We start from the raw sequence: 16,814 nt of genomic DNA, 5'->3' as shown, positions 1-16,814 counted from the left end.
CTCCCCCCCAGAAAGCCCCTGGCCCCGCCCCCGCGGCCAGCCACTCCCACGTAACCCCGCCCCCGAGAGAAGTCCCCGTGCCGTCCTCGCTCTGAGCCTGTTCAGTTTAAATCGGAAACAAAACCCGAGCAATCCCTGTGGGCTCTTTCCGGATCTAGTGGCTTGTCGGTGGACCTTGGGGTGACGTTCGGACCCGGAAATCAGGGCGGACGTTGGGATGGGGGTCGTGACCTGGACCCGGGCCCGCGTCGCTCACCGGACTCGCTCTGGTTGTAGTAGCCGCAAGTGTTCTGCAGGCTCACTCGGAAAGTCCGTGCGTTGCTCCCGGCGATCCGCGTCTCCCGGTTCCAATACTCCGGCCCCTCCTGCTCCATCCACGGCGCCCGCGGCTCCATCCTCGGACTCGGAGCGTCGGTGTCGAGCCGCGCGAACTGCGTGTCGCCCACGTAGCCCACGGCGATGAAGCGGGGCTCCCCGAGGCCGGGCCNTCGGGGTCTGGGGCCGGGGGCGGCGATCAGGCACCTTCCCCGGGGGTCCCGCGTCCCTGTCGGGCGGTCCCCTCACCCTGCTGCGCAGTCCCTTTCCTCCCGACCCCGTACTCACCCGCCCAGTCTCGGTGTTAGCCCCCCTCCCCTCCCCCGCGATCAGGAGAAAGGGTTGTGGGGTCCATGCCGCAGACCCTCGGGGACTTGGGAGAAGCTGAGTGGAGACTGTTCCTGAGAACTTCGTATCCGCCAAGAGCGGTGACGCTAACTGGTTCTCTAAAACCGGACACGCAGTGGGAGTGTGAACTGGGCTCGCGTGCTGAGTATCCGGGCAGGAGGACGTGACCCAGGCTGTGAGAACAAGTAAAACCAGGAGAAGAGGCCTCCCCAACACTGGGCTTCCCTGTGCCAGACACCGCCCTCGGGAGAGAACCCGGAGAGCCAGGCCTCCCGGGGGTTCTGAGACTTTGCCCTGACCCCTCTCCTCGGGCACGGTGGTCAGGTGACGTTGTCATCCTGTCTTCCTGAGTCCTGGCCCAGGGGCTGTCTGAGGAAACCAGGGAGAGACCCACAGGCTGGGCTCAGCCCCCTTTTCCTCCACAGTCCTTTCTGGAATATTCTCTGAATAGGACTCTCTTACCTCTTATCTCTCTTCCTCTGGATTGTTCTAGAAGAAAATTCACCCTCATGGAATCTGATACAAAAGAGTGAGCTCACCCAGGGGACAGAAATGGAGTGACAGGGGTTTTCTTTTTACACCTGGAGAAGCTGTACCTGATTCCACTTTCCTTCTTGTTGATTAACTCTAGTGGTAGCACAATGTTGGTAACCCCTGAGCATCAGGAATCTAATCTGTAAAAGTGATTTTGATCCCTTCCGAGAGAAAAGTGACCGTACAGCACAGCAGTCAGACTCACAAAGCACTTAGATTTTCCAAACAATGTATCAGTGACTCTCTGGTTTTAACATTATGTTCATTCGATACCCCTGAGATCATCTGTGTGAGTCCTGGACATATGCTTAGTCCATAGATGCACCGTTGTTACTGTATATTTCTGCTGGAAGAGTGCACAAGCTTTAATCACCTCCAAGTTATAAGTGTTCGGTGCAGCCAAATGCCCTTCAACAGCGTCCATGCATTTCCTGTGTTTGAATTAATACCTAAGTTATGTGCATATTACTGGGGCACTTGGTATTGTTTTCTTTACCCTGATTATCATAAGGATGCAATGGCTTTTCAGGCAGCCCCAGGGTATAGTAAACACTAGATGCAAAGAATGTCTTGCTGCTCCCTGTAGATGGAGATTTATTAAAAATCTGTGTAACAACATATTTATTTATTTATTTATTTATTTTACAAATAGTTTATTGTCAAATTAGTTTCCACATAACACTCAGTGCTCATCCCCACAAGTGTCCTCCTCCATGCCCATCCTTCCTCCCCCCCACATCCATCAGTCCTCAGTTTTTGTCAGCATTCAAGAGTCTCTCATGGTTTGCCTCTCTCCCTTTCCCCCACCATTTCCGCCCTTCTTCTCCCCCTCGTTCCTCCGTCAAGTTCCTCCTAATCCTCCTATACGTGCAAACATATGATATTTGTCCTTCTCTGCCTGACTTATTTCGCTCAGCATAACACCCTCAAGGTCCATCCATGTTGCTACACATGGCCAGATTTCATTCTTTCTCATTGCCATGTAGTATTCCATGGTATAGATAAACCACATCTTCTTGATCCATTCATCCGTTGATGGACACTTAGGCTCTTTCCATGTTTTAGCTATTGTGGAGAGTGCTGCTATGAACATTGGGGTACATGTGCTCCTATGCATCAGCATTTCTGTATCCCTTGGGTAAATTCCTAGCAGTGCTATTGCTGGGTCATAGGGGAGTTCTAGTGTTAGTTTCCTGAGGAACCTCCACACTGTTTTCCAGAGGGGCTGTACCAGTTGTGTAACATATTTAAATCTGAGAATTCCACTGCTTAGAATTCTTCCCCTCTGCTTCTTTTCCTCACCCTGCATCTGCAGCCCTTCTCTCTGTCTCCCATCCCTCAGGCCCTCTCCTCCCCTTAGTCTCCACCACCCTCTCCCTCCTGGATTGGGGCACTGGTGCCACCCCATGACCTGCCACCTGGGGGTCTTCTCCCCACAGGGGTTAGTGATTCTGCTAATGTGAGTCAGGTCGTGTCACGTCTTCACTGAAAATGCTCCAACGGTGCTGTCTCATTCTTGGGAAGCCTCTAGAATGTAAGGCTCATGAGCACAGGGGCTTTGGGCTATTTTGATGAAAGCTGTCTCCCCAGCATAGAAAGCCATTCCTGGTGCATAATAGGCACTAAATTAATTGTTGTTGAATGAATGAATGAAATATGACTATTAGAATAATAGTCATAAAAATCATAAAATGAAAAATACATAAACAAAAGTAAGGAAAGATTTTATTTCACGCCACTAGTGTGCCTGAGGGCTAATAAATTCATTCCAGCGGCAAGACCGCTATGTACACTGAGGCTGTGCAGTGGTTTTCTATTGCTGAAGCACAGATTCCCACAACCATAGTGACCTACCACAGCACCCGTCCATGTGTCCTAGTTCTGGATGTCAGCAGTCTGGTGTGACACTGAGGGTTCTTTCCTGGGTGTCACAGGCAGTGTTTGCACCTCAGCACAAAGTCGCCTCCGAGCTTGCACAGAGCTGTTGGCAGAATTCCATTTCCTGGAGCTGGAGGACTGCAGTCCCCACTTCCTTGCACAATGTCAGTGGGATGTTGCTCTCAGTTCCTGTGGCCACCAGCACTGTTTTGGGCTGGTGGCCTCTTCTGCTGTCAAGACCTGTCTTGGGGTTCCTGGGTGGCTCAGTCAGTTAAGCATCCAACTTCAGCTCAGGTCATGTGATTTTGCTCAGGTTCATGAATTCAAGCTCTGCATCGGGCTCTGTGCAGACAGCTCGGAGCCTGGAGCCTGCTTTGGATTCTGTGTCTCCCTCTGTCTCTTCCCCTCCCTGCTCATGCTCTGTACTCTTTCTCTCAAAAGTTAAAAAAAAAAAAACTTTTTAAAATTAAATAAAAATTTAAAAAAGGCCTCCCTCACCCTGAGTCCTGCTCCCTCTGCCAGGCTTTCACTCAGGAAGAACCCCATCCTATTAAGGGCTCACCTGATGAGGTCAGGATTACTCACGACAACCCTCCTGTTTTAATGCAGCAGATATGATCCTTACTGCACATGCAAAGTCCCTTCACACTAGCACCTGGATTAGTGTTTGATCCAACAACTGGGAGAATATGAACAACGTGAGGTTGGTTAGGGCAGCCATCTTGCAATCTGCCCGGGACAGACTGCTTCTTCCATTTTGTCTAATGGGTCAGAGTAGAGACCAAAGTTAAAATAAATAGATTGCCTAAATGTTAATAATATGCATTCTGTCCCCTTAGATATAGATATTCTTCTTAAAACCAATTGAGGATGTTTAGCATCTCATAGTTAATGTAGAGCCAATGGAAAGTAAAGTGGGATAGTTCATCCTGTTCTTTGGACCCTGTAGCAGTTATGTGCAGCTGCATCACAAGTTACCCGAGACTCAGCAGCTCAGAACAACACGTGTTCAGTGTCTTCCACAGTTCTCCAGGGTCAGGAATCCAGGAGAGGCTCACCTGGATGCTGCTGGCTCAGGGCCTCTCTCAAGGTCGCAGTCATGTTGCCAGCCAGGACTGCACTATCTGATGACCTGAGGGGGACTGGGAGTTCACAGGAAATAAGGCTCCCTCAAGTGGCTGTTGGAAGAAGCCTCCTTTTCTTCCCTGATGGTCCTGAGAGGCCCTGACTCCTTGGGGACTTTTCCATAAGGTGGCTAATGACTAAGTAGCTTCTTCTCCCAGAGCAAGTAATCAGAGAAAGAAAGACAGAGGGAAAGAGAGAAACCCAACTGGAAGCTGCCATGTGTTTTATGTCCTGGACCCAGGGTCACACACCATTACATCATCCTTTTCTGTCAGTTAGTAGTGAATCCTTCAGGGGCATTGTGTGGCTCAGTCCATTAAGCATCAGACTTCAGCTCAGGTCATGATCTCGTGGTTCATGAGTTTGAGCCCTGCATCAGGATCTGTGCTGACAGATCAGTGCCTGGATCCTGCCTCAGATTCTGTGTCTCTCTCTTTCTGTTCCTTCCCCGCTCATGCTCTGTCTCTCTCTCTCTTTCAAAAATAAATAAAAATTAAAAAAAAATAAGTGAATCATTCAGGGTGGCCCACACTCAAGAGAGAGACGTTTATTTTTTTTTTCTTTATTTTATTTTATTTTATTTTATTTTTTTATTTTTTTACAAATAGTTTATTGTCAAATTAGTTTCCACATAACACTCAGTGCTCATCCCCAAAGTGCCCTCCTCCATGCCCAACCCCCCTCCCCCCAACATCCATCAGTCCTCAGTTTTTGTCAGCATTCAAGAGTCAAGAGAGAGACATTTAAATCCACCTCTGGAAGGGAGGATGTCAAAGGGTTTAGGTACACATTAAAACCAAAGTTAATATGAAATATTGTTTTTGGACTTGGTAAGTCAAATGCTTCTTTCACCCATTATTTTTCTTGAATTGTTCAAATTTCTCTTTAGAAAGTAATCATGAGAAGTTTATATAAATTGAACATCTATAATTTAACATATCACACTATGGTTTTCAATGAGACTTAGGCATCAACAAATTCTAAAAATCACTGTTACTGTGTACTAAAAAATTTTTAGGCTGTTCCTTTTGTTGTCATTTCTATTCCTATTTACTATTTCATCAGTGGTTATTACTTTGTATGATTTCCAGCTTAATTTAAATTGAACAACAATGTATTTCTTCATTCTGTTAATGTATTGAATCCAGTTGAATGTGAGGTTAATGTGACCCATCAAATCCTTCACAAGATACAATTGCCTGCACACCATATGCAACATTATATGGAAGAAATCAACAGAGATGCCAGTGAGCAAAAGGTCAAATGACCTATGTGTATCACTTTCTGTATCTTCTCTCTAACATGGTTCAGAATAATTGGCTGTGGTTTTGTCCCAATGAGAATAGTTTTTACAAAGTATCTTTGGTATAAACTTTGGTATTTCATTTTAATTTCCTTAAAAAAATTAATCTGGGGTCGCCTGGGTGCTTCAGTCGGTAAAGTGTCTGACTTTGGCTCAGGTTATGATCTCATGGTTCGTAGGTTTGAGCCCCGCATCGGACTCTGTGCTGACAGCTAGCTCAGAGCCTGGATCCTCTTTCAGAATCTCTCTCTCTCTCTCTCTCTCTGACCCTACCCTGTTCACGCTGTCTCACTCTCTCAGGAATAAATAAAACATTAAAAAAAAAAATTAACCTAGAGTGGCTAACAAACTCCAGTTTGAAAAATGCCAGTTGAAGGAGTTCTGATACAGGCAACCCCTGGGCACCTGCACTGGGACAAGAACCAGCAGGAATGATGCTCCATGAACCGTCCCCACTCCCATCCCCCCGTGTAACCTCTGTCCTGAGACTCCTGGTTACAATTCATTTGACTTTTTCTAAAGTGTATGTATTTTCCAACCAAATATTGTTTTTTGCCTGATTTTTACCTTCCTGTAGGTGAACACATGCCACAGATATTCTTCTGTGTCTCAGTGTCATGTCTAGTTGACTTATCTCTCTTTCCTTAAAAATTTTTTTATTTATTTATTAAAAAAATTTTAATAGNATTGGAATTGCATGGAATGTGTAGATTGTTTTCAGTAGTAATGACATTTAAACTATATTTATTCTTCCAATCCATGAACATGGAATGTTTTTCCATTTCTTTGTGTCTTCCTCAATTTCCTTCATAAGTTTTCCATAGTTTTCATCTACAGATCTCTTATATCTTTGGTTAGGTTTATTGTTAGGTATTTTATGTTTTTTTTTTGTGCAGTTGTGAATGGGATCAGTTTCTTGATTTCTCTTTCTGTTGCTTCATTGTTGGTTTATAAAAATACAACTGATTTCTGTACGTTGATTTTGTTCCCTGCAACTTTGCTGAATTCTTGAATCAGTTCTAGTAGGCTTCTGGTGGAGTCTGCCGGATTTTCTATGTAGAGTATCATGTCGTCTGCGAAAAGTGAAAGTTTGACTTCTTCTTTGCCAATTCTGATGCCTTTGATTTCCTTTTGCTGTCTGATGGCTGATGCTCAGACTTCCAGCACTATGTTAAACAACAGTGCTGAGTAGACATCCCTGTCGTATTCCCGATCTCAGGGGGAAAGCTCTCAGTTTTTCCCCGTTGAGGATGATGTTAGCTGAGGGCTTCTCATAGATGGCTTTTATGATGTTTCAGGTAAGTTCCTTCTATCTCGACTTTGTCGAGGGTCATTATTAAGAATGGATGCTGTATCTTGTCAAGTGCTTTTTCTGCATCTATTGACAGGATCATATGGTTTTTATCTTTTCTTTTGTTGATGTGATGTATCACATTGATTGATTTGCAAATATTGAACCAGGCCTGTAACCCAAGAATGAATCCCACTTGATCTTGGTGGACAATTCTTTTTATGTGCTGTTGAATTTGATTTGCAAGTATCTTGTTGAGGATTTTTGCATCTGAATTCATCAAGGATATTGGCCTGTAGGTCTCTTTTTTTGCTGGGTCTCTGACTTGGGAATCAAAGTGATGCTGGCTTCATAAAATGAGTCTGGAAGTTTTCCTTCAATTTCTATTTTTTGGAATAGCTTGAGAAGAATGGGTATTAATTCTGTTTTAAACATCTGGTAGAATTCCCTAGGGAAGCCATCAGGTCCAGGGCTCTTATTTGTTGGGAGATTTTTGATCACTGATTCAATTTCCTCACTAGTTACGGGTCTGTTCAGATTTTCTATCTCTTCCTGTGTGAATTTTGGTAGTGATTGTGTGTTTAGGAATTTGTTCATTACTTCTAAGTTGTCCAGTTTGTTGGCATATAACTTTTCATAGTATTCCCTGATAATTGCTTGTATTTCTGAGGGATTAGTTGTAATAAGTCCATTGTCATTCATGATTTTGTCTATTTGAGTGTTCTTCTTTTTGAGAAGCCTAGCTAGAGGTTTGTCAATTTTATTTTTTTCAAAAAACCAAATCTTGGTTTCATTGATCTATTCAACTGTTTCTTTGGTTTCTATATTGTTTATTTCTGCCCTGATTTTTATTATTTCTCTTCTCCTACTCGGTTTGGGGTGCTCTTGTTGCTCTCCCTCCAGTTCCTTTAGGTGCGCTGTTAAATTTTTTACTTGCACTTTTTCTAATTTCTTGAAATATGCCTGGAGTGCAATGTACTTTCTTCTTAGGACTGCCTTTGCCACATCCCATAGAGTTTGGATTGTTGTATTTTCATTTTCATTTGTTTCCATATATTTTAAATTTCTTCTCTAATTGCCTGATTGGCCCATTCGTTCTTTAATAGGGTGTTCTTTAACCTCCATGTTTTTGGAGGTTTTCCAGACTTCTTCCTGTGATTGATTTCAAGTTTCATAGCATTGTGGTCTGAAAGTGTGAATGGTATGATCTCAATTCTTTTATATTTATTGGGGGCTGCTTTATGTCCCAGTATGTGATCTATCTTGGAGAATGTGCCATACGCACTTGAGAAGAAAGTGAATTCCATGGCCTCAGGATGTAGAGTTCTAAATATCTCTATCAGATCCATCTGGTCCAACAACAAAATATATAAAGAAGAATCAAAACACTCTGAATTAATTATACACAATTAATAAAATGTTTTAAAAAGAAGAAAGATCTGAAATCAACAACCAAACTCTAATCTTAAGGATGTAGACAGAGAACAAAACCCAAAGTTACTAGAAGAAAGAAAATAATATTAGAGCAGAAATAAATAAAGCATAGAAAATGATCAAGAAAATCAATGACACCAAAAGTTGGATATTTGGAAGATCCATAGAATTGATAATTATTTAGTTGGATTGTCTAAGACAAAGAGACAAGAATAAAATTACTAAAATCAGAAATGTAGGTGGGGACTTTACTACCTTCTACAAAAATAAAGATGATTATAAAAGTTGCTACGGACAATTATGTACCACCAAATTGGATCACCTAGAAGAAATGAACAAGACCCTAGAAACAAAAACCTAGCAACACTGCCTAATAAGGAGACAGAATCACTGAACAGAATCATAACTAGTAGGATATTGAATCGGTCATCAAATACCTCCTGAGATAAAAAGTCCACATATGATGGATTCACTATGAATCCAACCATTTAAAGAACACCAATCCTTCTCAAAATCTTTCACAAAACTGAAGAGGAAACTTCAATCTTATTCTATGAGGCCAACATTGTTCTGATTGCAAAGCCAGACAGAGACAATCCAAGGAAACTACAGACCATTATCTTTCCTGTGTAGTCACATAAGTATCCTGAGCAAAATACGACCAAACTGAATTCTGCAGCATCACCATGATAAACTGGGATGCATTCTTGTAATGCAAATACAGTTCAACCTATGAGACAATGAATGTAATACAATACAGCACATTAACAGAATGAAGAGGAAACACACGATTATTTCAACTGAATTAGAACAGCACTTGACAAATTCAACACTCTCTTTTTTAAATAAAAACATTCAACAAATATGAATAGAGAAAACTACTTCAACATAATAAGACCATAGATGAATACACCACAGCTAAATTCATACTTAATGTGAAAGGGTGAAAGTTTTTCCTTTACGGTCAGAAACAAGATAAGGGTGCCCATTTTTGCCACTTTTGTTCAATACAGTATTAAAAGTTCTAGCCAAAATAATTATGAAAATGTAAAGACCTAAAGGCAGTAAAATCAGAAAGGAAGAAGTGAAATTGTCTCTGTTCCCAGATGATATCATCATATATGTAGAAATGCCTAAGGATTCCACACAAACATGCTCACAAAATTGTTAGAGCAAATGAAAAAACTCACAAAGTGGCAGTGAGAACAAACTTTGCATCACTCAGTCCCCCATGAGGCAGCTGCCTCACACTGTGAAACATAACCATGAACACATTCAAGCGGTGGCATTTGGAAAAACCCTGCACGCACTCAAAATGTCCAAGTCCGGAGGATCCCCTTAACCCAATCTCATCCCCTCTGCCTCAACCCCTCCCCACTTTGGGCCCTTGAAGGTCTCAACTTTATATATATATATATATATATTTTTTTTTTTTTAAAAATGTTTTATTTATTTCTAGGAGAGAGAGAGAGAGAGACAGCGTGAGCAGGGGAGGATCATAGAGAGAGGGAGACATAGAATCCGAAACAGGCTCCAGGCTCACAGCTGGCAGTCAGCACAGAGCCCGACGCGGGGCTTGAACCCACAAACCACGAGATCATGACCTAAGCGAAAGTCGGACGCTTAACCGACTAAGCCACCCAGGCGCCCCTCAACTTTATATATATATTAATGTTCATTTATTTATTTTTGAGAGAGAGAGAGAGGAAATGGAGGAGGGGCAGAGAGAGAGGGAGACAGAGTCCAAGCAGGCTCCAGGCTCTGTATTGTCAGCACAGAGCCTGATGTGGGGCTCGAACTCATAAACTATGGGATCATGACCCAAGGTGAAGTTGGATGCTTAACCTACTGAGCCACCCAGCCACCACAAAGGTTTCACCCTTAGAAGCCTTGAAACACACATCAGAGTCCTGGGCACGGTCACAGCCTCAGAACCAACAGGACGTGGTCAGAGCCCCAGGAGAGGAGACTAAGGGAGGAGCCATGGGGTGGGTGAGCTCCTCATGGGGTCCTGTCTACACTACCCATGCTCTCAGGGATCACCCCTCCATACTTACTTGCAGACTGAGTGTATCTCCATCTTTTTCCCCTGTGAGAAGAAAACATCATGTCAGGGGCCAGGGAGAAGCCTGGGTCATGAGGTCCTAAAAGGACCCCCGAAATCCTGGACTGTAAAGAAATTTCCAGAACTTTAACTACAGACCCAGGGCAATATTACATAATGTGAGGTAAGAGGATATGTGGAAACTAGATCAAACCCTCCTGGAGTTCTGCGTGCAGCAGGGCCTCCCCTCTGTCCATGACCTCTGGGCATCAGGTCCCATCACCAGGGGCATCCAGGTGAACATTTTCTTTTTCAGGTGTAATTTTCCAAAGAGTATTAGCAGACAGGGTCCCCACTGGGTAGGCACATGTATGTGGATGGTGCCTCCCAGGACTGAGGCAAAGCACTAGAAAATTTCATATGGCTTGAATCCCCCTTACCCCCACCTCTCTCTCCCTACCTTATGCAAGAAAACTCAGACCTCACCCCTCTCTCTGCCGGAGCCTTTCCTCCTCCAAGTCACAGGTCCAGTGACCACAGCTCCAAGGACAGCCAGACCAGCAATGATTCCCATGATGGGGATGTTGGGGTGAGGTGGGGACTCTGAGAGGGAAAGGGAAGGTGAGAGTTCTGATCCCCAGGCCTCAGCTCTGATCCCGCTGAAGGTTTATAGAAGGTGTCATGTGTTCTGTTGTCTGAGAACAGAACCCACCCCTTCATCCCCCTTCATAACCCGTCTCAGGGTGATGGGCTCCTGCAGCCCCTCATGCTGCACAGGCATGTATATCTCTGCTCCTCTCCAACTGACACCACCAGTGCTGCCCACTTCTAGAAAGTCCCATCCCCTGCAGGCCTGGTGTCCACAAGCTCCGTGTCCTGGGTCAGGTCCTCTCCATCACTGCCAGGTCACACTAATCTCAGTCCAGTAGAAGCCTAAAGCCCAGCACTTAAGGGTCTTCCCCCCCCACCCCCGCCAATGGTCAGGGTGTTGGATCACATGTGTCTGTGGAGGATCCGAGGAGAAGGGTCAGAAACTTTAGGAACTTTGCATCATCCCCAGTGGGCCACCGAGGGAGCACATGGGAGTGGGCAGAAGGAGTGCAAGACTCACACCCCAGCCAGAGCTCCAGGATCTGGAATAACTTCCCATCCCTTTATAAGTTCCCTCTGTAAGTAAGACAGCCTAGGATTGGAGGTTCATGGTCTCTGAGTTGGACAACAACAAAGACTTCTAGTCCTGACTGGTAGAGGAGGCCCAGTGGCTCAAAACACCTGGAGTCAACCCTCCAACGAAGATGGGCATGGGCCAGAGAGCAAGGCCTGAGGGAAGACGTCAACCAGTGGTGCCCAAGGTGACTACCAGGGTCAGAGAAACCTGCTATGAAATTCTTTCAGAGATAACCCTCTCCATCTCCTTAGAGACTGGATCCCCTCAGTGTCCTGAGAGAAGGGTGGGTCCTCTGAACGAGTCTCTCTCTGGGACAGGATATGAAAACCCAGGGTAACCGCTCACCCTCAGGATCCAAGAAGGGGGGCAGGGAAGAATTCTGGTGTCAATCCCGTTTCCCTCCCTTTCTGGTGGGGCCAGCAGGAGGTACAGCCCCAACCCCAGATGAGATCAGGAGGCCTGGAGTCCACACATACCTGCTTCCTGCAAGGTCTCCTTCCTTTTCTCCAGGTACCTGAGGAGCCAGCGCACGCACTCCCTCTGCAGGTAACAGCCGGTAGTGCTCGGCTGCTCCGGCCCCCTCCTACTTGGGCTGACGATCGGATCCACCTCTTCCGCCGCCCTCCAGGAACGCAGGTCCTCCGTCAGGGCGCTGTAACAGGCGCCCGCATAGGCGAACTGCTCATCCCGCGGAGGAGGCTCGCATCGAACCCCAAGTTCCAGCTGGAAGTCCCTTGGAAGGTGTGAGACCCTAACTCCCTTGGAAGGTGTGAGACCCTAACTCCGCTCGGTGGCCGGCCCCTCCCACTATCTCGCCCTCTGCGGGCAGCCCCGCCCACTAACCCGCCCCCGCAGTCGCCCCTTCACCTCCCCCCACCCTGCATGCGGGCTACCCGCGGTGATTGGTCAAAGACCTCAGAAACTGTATACAGAATCCCAGTGAATCCCACCGCTCATCCCGAGTTGGGGGGCCGAGAAGGTCTCCTGGCCTCGGAGTTATCTCGGACCCCGGGACCCGAGGAGACCCCAGCCGGTACAAGGGGGATTCAGGGACTCGTGACCTGGACCCGGGTCCGAGTTACTCACTGGACGCCACCTCCCCCCCTCCCCCCCAGTCAGTCGGCGGGGTGAGGGGTCTGTGCGTGACCCTTGGCGCTCTGTCTGCTCCTCCTAAACTGTGGTCCCTCCTGCTCCACCCACGGCGCCCACGGCTCCACCCTCGGACTCGCGGCGTCGCTGTGGAATCGCAGGAACTGTGTCTCGTCCACGTGGCCACCGAGACGTACGGCGCCTCCCCGAGGCCAGGCCGGGACACCGCGGTGTGGAAACACCTCTGGGAGTGGGAGACTGTTGGCGCGGAGGGCCTGAGACCCCGCCAGACCCTCCTCCGGACCCTGGGCCTGGTCGCAGGTGGAGGAGGCCGGGAGGGCAGGGGCAGGTGGACCAGAGTGGGGGAGAGCAGGGTGGAGTTGGAGAGGGTCAGGCGAGTACAGGCTGGGCGGGCCGGGGGCAGGTTGGGGCGGTAGGTAGTCCCTTCCACAGTGGTCCAGCGTCCCTGCCAGGCGTTCCCCTAACCCAAAAGAGTCCTTTTCCTTCTGACTTCGCACTCACCGGCCCATGGCAGGGTCATGAGCAGCCTCCTGACAGCATCAGGAGGAGGGTTCAAGGCCCCAGGATCCCCATCCTCAGGGTCTGGAAATCAGGGACCACAGTGAAGCTGATAGTCTTCTCTAGAAACCAGACAGACGAAGGAGTGTGAGCAGCGGCCTCTTCATGAGTCCCAGGCAGGGGGACCTGACACAGGCTGTGAGAGGGAGAAGTGAAACCAGGGGAGACAGGGACTCCCCAACACCGGGCTGCCCTGCCTTTGTGCCCTTGTGCCTTGGACCCTGACAGCCACGCCCCCCAGGGGACCAGGGAGTGTGCCCCAGCCCTCTCCTCTTGCAGGGAGCTCTCTCTGTCACACTGTTTCCCTGAGTTCCGGTGCAGGGCCTTTCTGAAGAAACCAGGTAGAGACACCAGACTGGGCTCAGCCCTTTATCCTCACTTCCTTCCTGGAAACCCTCCCTGACCTGGACTCTCTGCCTCTTACCTCTTACCTCTCTCCCTGGACTGACAGACAGATTGACTGACTTACCTCTTTATTTACTATTTTATCCATTGTTTTTATTTAAATTCCAGTTAGGTAACATACAGTGTTCTGTTAGTTTCCCTGTATAACACAGTGATTCAACAATGCCATCCATCACCAGGTGTTCCCATCAGGGGAGCAACATGCAAAAGAAAGAATACGGACCACTTCTCACACCGTTTACGAAAATAAATTCAAAATGGATTAAAGACCTAAATGGGAGACCTGAAACCATAAAAATCCTAGAAAAAAACACACACAGTAATTTCTTTGACATGGGTAGTGACACCTTCTTTCTAGATGTGTCTCCTGATGCAAGGGAAACCACAGCACAAATAAACCACTGGGACTGCACCCAATAAAAAGCTTCTCCACAGCCAAGGAAGTGACCTCCTGGATGTTTTAGAAGGAGACGTACTCCCAGGGAATTTGAGGTCAGAGAGAGAGCTGGCTTTAGGGTAGTTGGTGCAGAAACAACAGTTTCCTCTCTAAACCTGGGTCACCTGTGCCTGGGGCACCAGCTAGAGATCCTCACAGAGGCCAGTTTGCTTTTTGTTTATTTATTTATTTATTTATTATTTTTATTTTATTTCTAGGATAGAGAGTGACAGCGTGAACAGGGGAGGGTCAGAGAGAGAGGGAGACACAGACTCCGAAACAGGCTCCAGGCTCTGAGCTGGCAGTCAGCACAGAGCCCGACGCAGGGCTCGAACCCACGAACCACGAGATCATGACCTAAGCGGAAGTCGGACGCTTAACCGACTAAGCCACCCAGGTGCCCCTGCTTTTTGTTTATTAACCATAATCTAGATCACCACTGAATGATCCAGAATCTAATCTGTCAGAGTCGTGATTTTACCATTCATAGACACATTTGTTTTCAGCGTCTTGCAATAACCAAAGCTGTAATTTTCACTTTCCCAAACCATGACTGAGGGTTTTTGTATTTTAAAATGATCTTCATTCCGTAGCTCTGTCTGGGAGTCCCAGACAATCCTCAACACAAAGCAGCACATAGAAGGGCAGTTTGTTACTGTATCTGATCTGTGCCTGGGCCTTGATTTATCAAGGTGACTAAGTGACAGCTGGAGAGGCGGATGGCATTGAGGGAAGATTTCTTTTCTTACTTACATTTCCCAAGGGGAGGGCATGGCACACCACACAGGGCCACCGTGGGGGAGCACCTAGGAGGGCCAGGGGGCAGAAGGAAAGGAAGAAAGCATGGCTCAGAGCCTTGTTGTGTTTTCCTTGAGAAAGGGAAGGAGAGGCTAGGGAAACATTTTAGAATTGACTCGTCTGAATAACGTTATCAGTGGGCTCTGGGTGACAGGAGTGTCTCTAGAAGTCTGCCAGCTGGCCCTGGGTCACCAGAGCAGAGGGATACTGCCTCCTGGAGTACATGCACCTGACTGAGAGATGGTTCAGAATAGGGGATCTGGATTGTTTAATTAGCAAAGGAAAGGCGTGCTCCTGTGCAAGCACTTAGCTGTCTCTAAGAATTGTCCAGCCTGGGGGCACCTGGGTGGCTCAGTTGGTTGAGCATCCGACTTCGGCTCAGGTCATGATCTCACGGTTCATGGGTTCAAGCCCCGCATAGGGCTCTGTGCTGACAGCCGACTCAGGGCCTGGAGGCTATTTCGGATTCTGTGTCTCCCTCTCTCTCTGATCCTCCCCTGCTCATGCTGTGTCTCTCTCTTTCTCTCTCTCTCTCTCAGAAATAAATAAAAAACATTTAGAAAAAAAAAAAAAGAATTGTCCAGCCTGGTGAGGGAGAGTGTCACCCCAGTTATGGAGGCCACACATGCCAGAGCATCAAGAATACAGAAAATATTCCGTTAACACAGTATATTTCAACCAGATTGTGCAACCATGAGTCCCTTCAAATTTGCAAGTATTTAGTGCAGTGAAAACGCTTTACCAGTGTTTGTACACTGCCTGTATTTTTGAATGAAAACCCTAGGAATATTGTATTGGGGTGTTATTGTTATAATTTTTTCCACCCTGATGAATCTAAGGAGGTAATTGGTTCACAGGCAGCACCCACAGAATGTAGTAAATACTAGATGCAAAGAATATGTTGCTAAGCCCTGTAGATAGAGATTTACTAAAATTATGTATAACAACATATTTAAATCTGAAAATTCCACTGCTTAGAATTCTTTCCCTCTACTTCTTTTCCTCACCCTGGGTCTGCAGCCCTTCTGTCTCTCATCCCTCAGGCCCTCTCCTCCCCTCAGTCTCCACCACCCTCTCCCTCCTGGATTGGGGCACTGATGCCACCCCATCTCCTGCCACCTGGGGCTCTTCTCCCCACAGGGGTCAGTGATCCTGCTAATGTGATCCTGCTAATGTGAGTCAGAAGGTGTCATTTCCTCATTGAAAATGCTCCAATGGCTCCATGTTTCTCTTGGGAAGCTTCTAGAATGTAGGGCCCATGAGCACAGGGGCTTTGGGGATTTTGGTGAAAGCTGTATCGCCAGCATAGAAAGCCATTTCTGGTGCATAGTAGGCACTAAATTAATTGTTGTTGAATGAATGAATGAATGAATGAATGAATGAATGAATGAAATATGCAATTAGAATATAATTCCAGGGGCCCCTGGGTGGCTCAGTCCATTAAGTATCTGACTTTGGCTCAGGTCATGATGCCATAGGTCGTGAGTTCGAGCCCAGTGTTGGGCTCTGTGCTAACAGAGTCTGGAGCCTGCTTCGGATTCCATCTCTCTCTCTCTCTCTCTCTCTGTCCCTCCCCCACTCACACTCTGTATCTCTCTCTCTCTCTCAAAAAAAATAAATGTTAAAAACTTTTAAAAGAATTTAATTCCATCAAACAAAATCATAAAATGAAAAATATGTAAGCAAAAATGAGGAAAGATTTTATCTCATTGCACCAGTGTGCATGAAGTTTCATAAATTCATTCCAGGTACAGGAATACTATGCACACAGAGGCTGTGCAGTGCTTTTCTATTGCTGGGGAACAAATTCCCTCAAACATGGTGACTTACCACAGCACCTGTCCATGTGTCCTACTTCTGCAGGTCAGTAGTGGGGCATGATGCTGAGGGTTTCTCATGGGTGTCACAGGCAGTGTTTGCACCTAGAGCTGAAAGTCGCCTCCAAGCTTGCACAGAGCTGTTGGCAGAATTCCATTTCCTGGAGGTGGAGGACTGTGGTCCCCACTTCCTTGCACAATGTCAGTGCGATGCTGCTCTCAGCTCCTGCAGCCACCAGCACTGGTTGTG

At 46.7% G+C, this 16,814-nt stretch overlaps 1 protein-coding gene and 1 pseudogene across 1 annotated transcript in view; both read right to left on the bottom strand.

The window, feature by feature from the left end:
• Nucleotides 1-16,593, bottom strand: part of LOC144228947 (BOLA class I histocompatibility antigen, alpha chain BL3-7-like) — a 19,383-nt gene extending 2,790 nt beyond the window's left edge. Inside the window, exons 1-4 of the mRNA XM_077760870.1 lie at nucleotides 16,578-16,593; nucleotides 13,052-13,132; nucleotides 12,746-12,934; nucleotides 208-484 (exon numbers count right to left, since the gene is read on the bottom strand). Coding sequence (XP_077616996.1) covers nucleotides 208-484; nucleotides 12,746-12,934; nucleotides 13,052-13,132; nucleotides 16,578-16,593 — 563 coding nt within the window. The remainder of the gene's footprint in view (nucleotides 1-207; nucleotides 485-12,745; nucleotides 12,935-13,051; nucleotides 13,133-16,577) is intronic.
• LOC144228929 (saoe class I histocompatibility antigen, A alpha chain-like) lies at nucleotides 10,748-12,397 on the bottom strand (annotated as a pseudogene).
• Nucleotides 16,594-16,814: the final 221 nt, after the last annotated feature.

The sequence above is a fragment of the Crocuta crocuta genome, unplaced genomic scaffold (genome assembly GCF_008692635.1).
Source record: "Crocuta crocuta isolate KB4526 unplaced genomic scaffold, BGI_CrCroc_1.0 scaffold762, whole genome shotgun sequence".
NCBI classification, from domain to species: Eukaryota; Metazoa; Chordata; class Mammalia; order Carnivora; family Hyaenidae; genus Crocuta; species Crocuta crocuta.
Note: the sequence above shows the minus strand (reverse complement) of the source record. Positions and strands in the feature narration are given on the sequence as shown.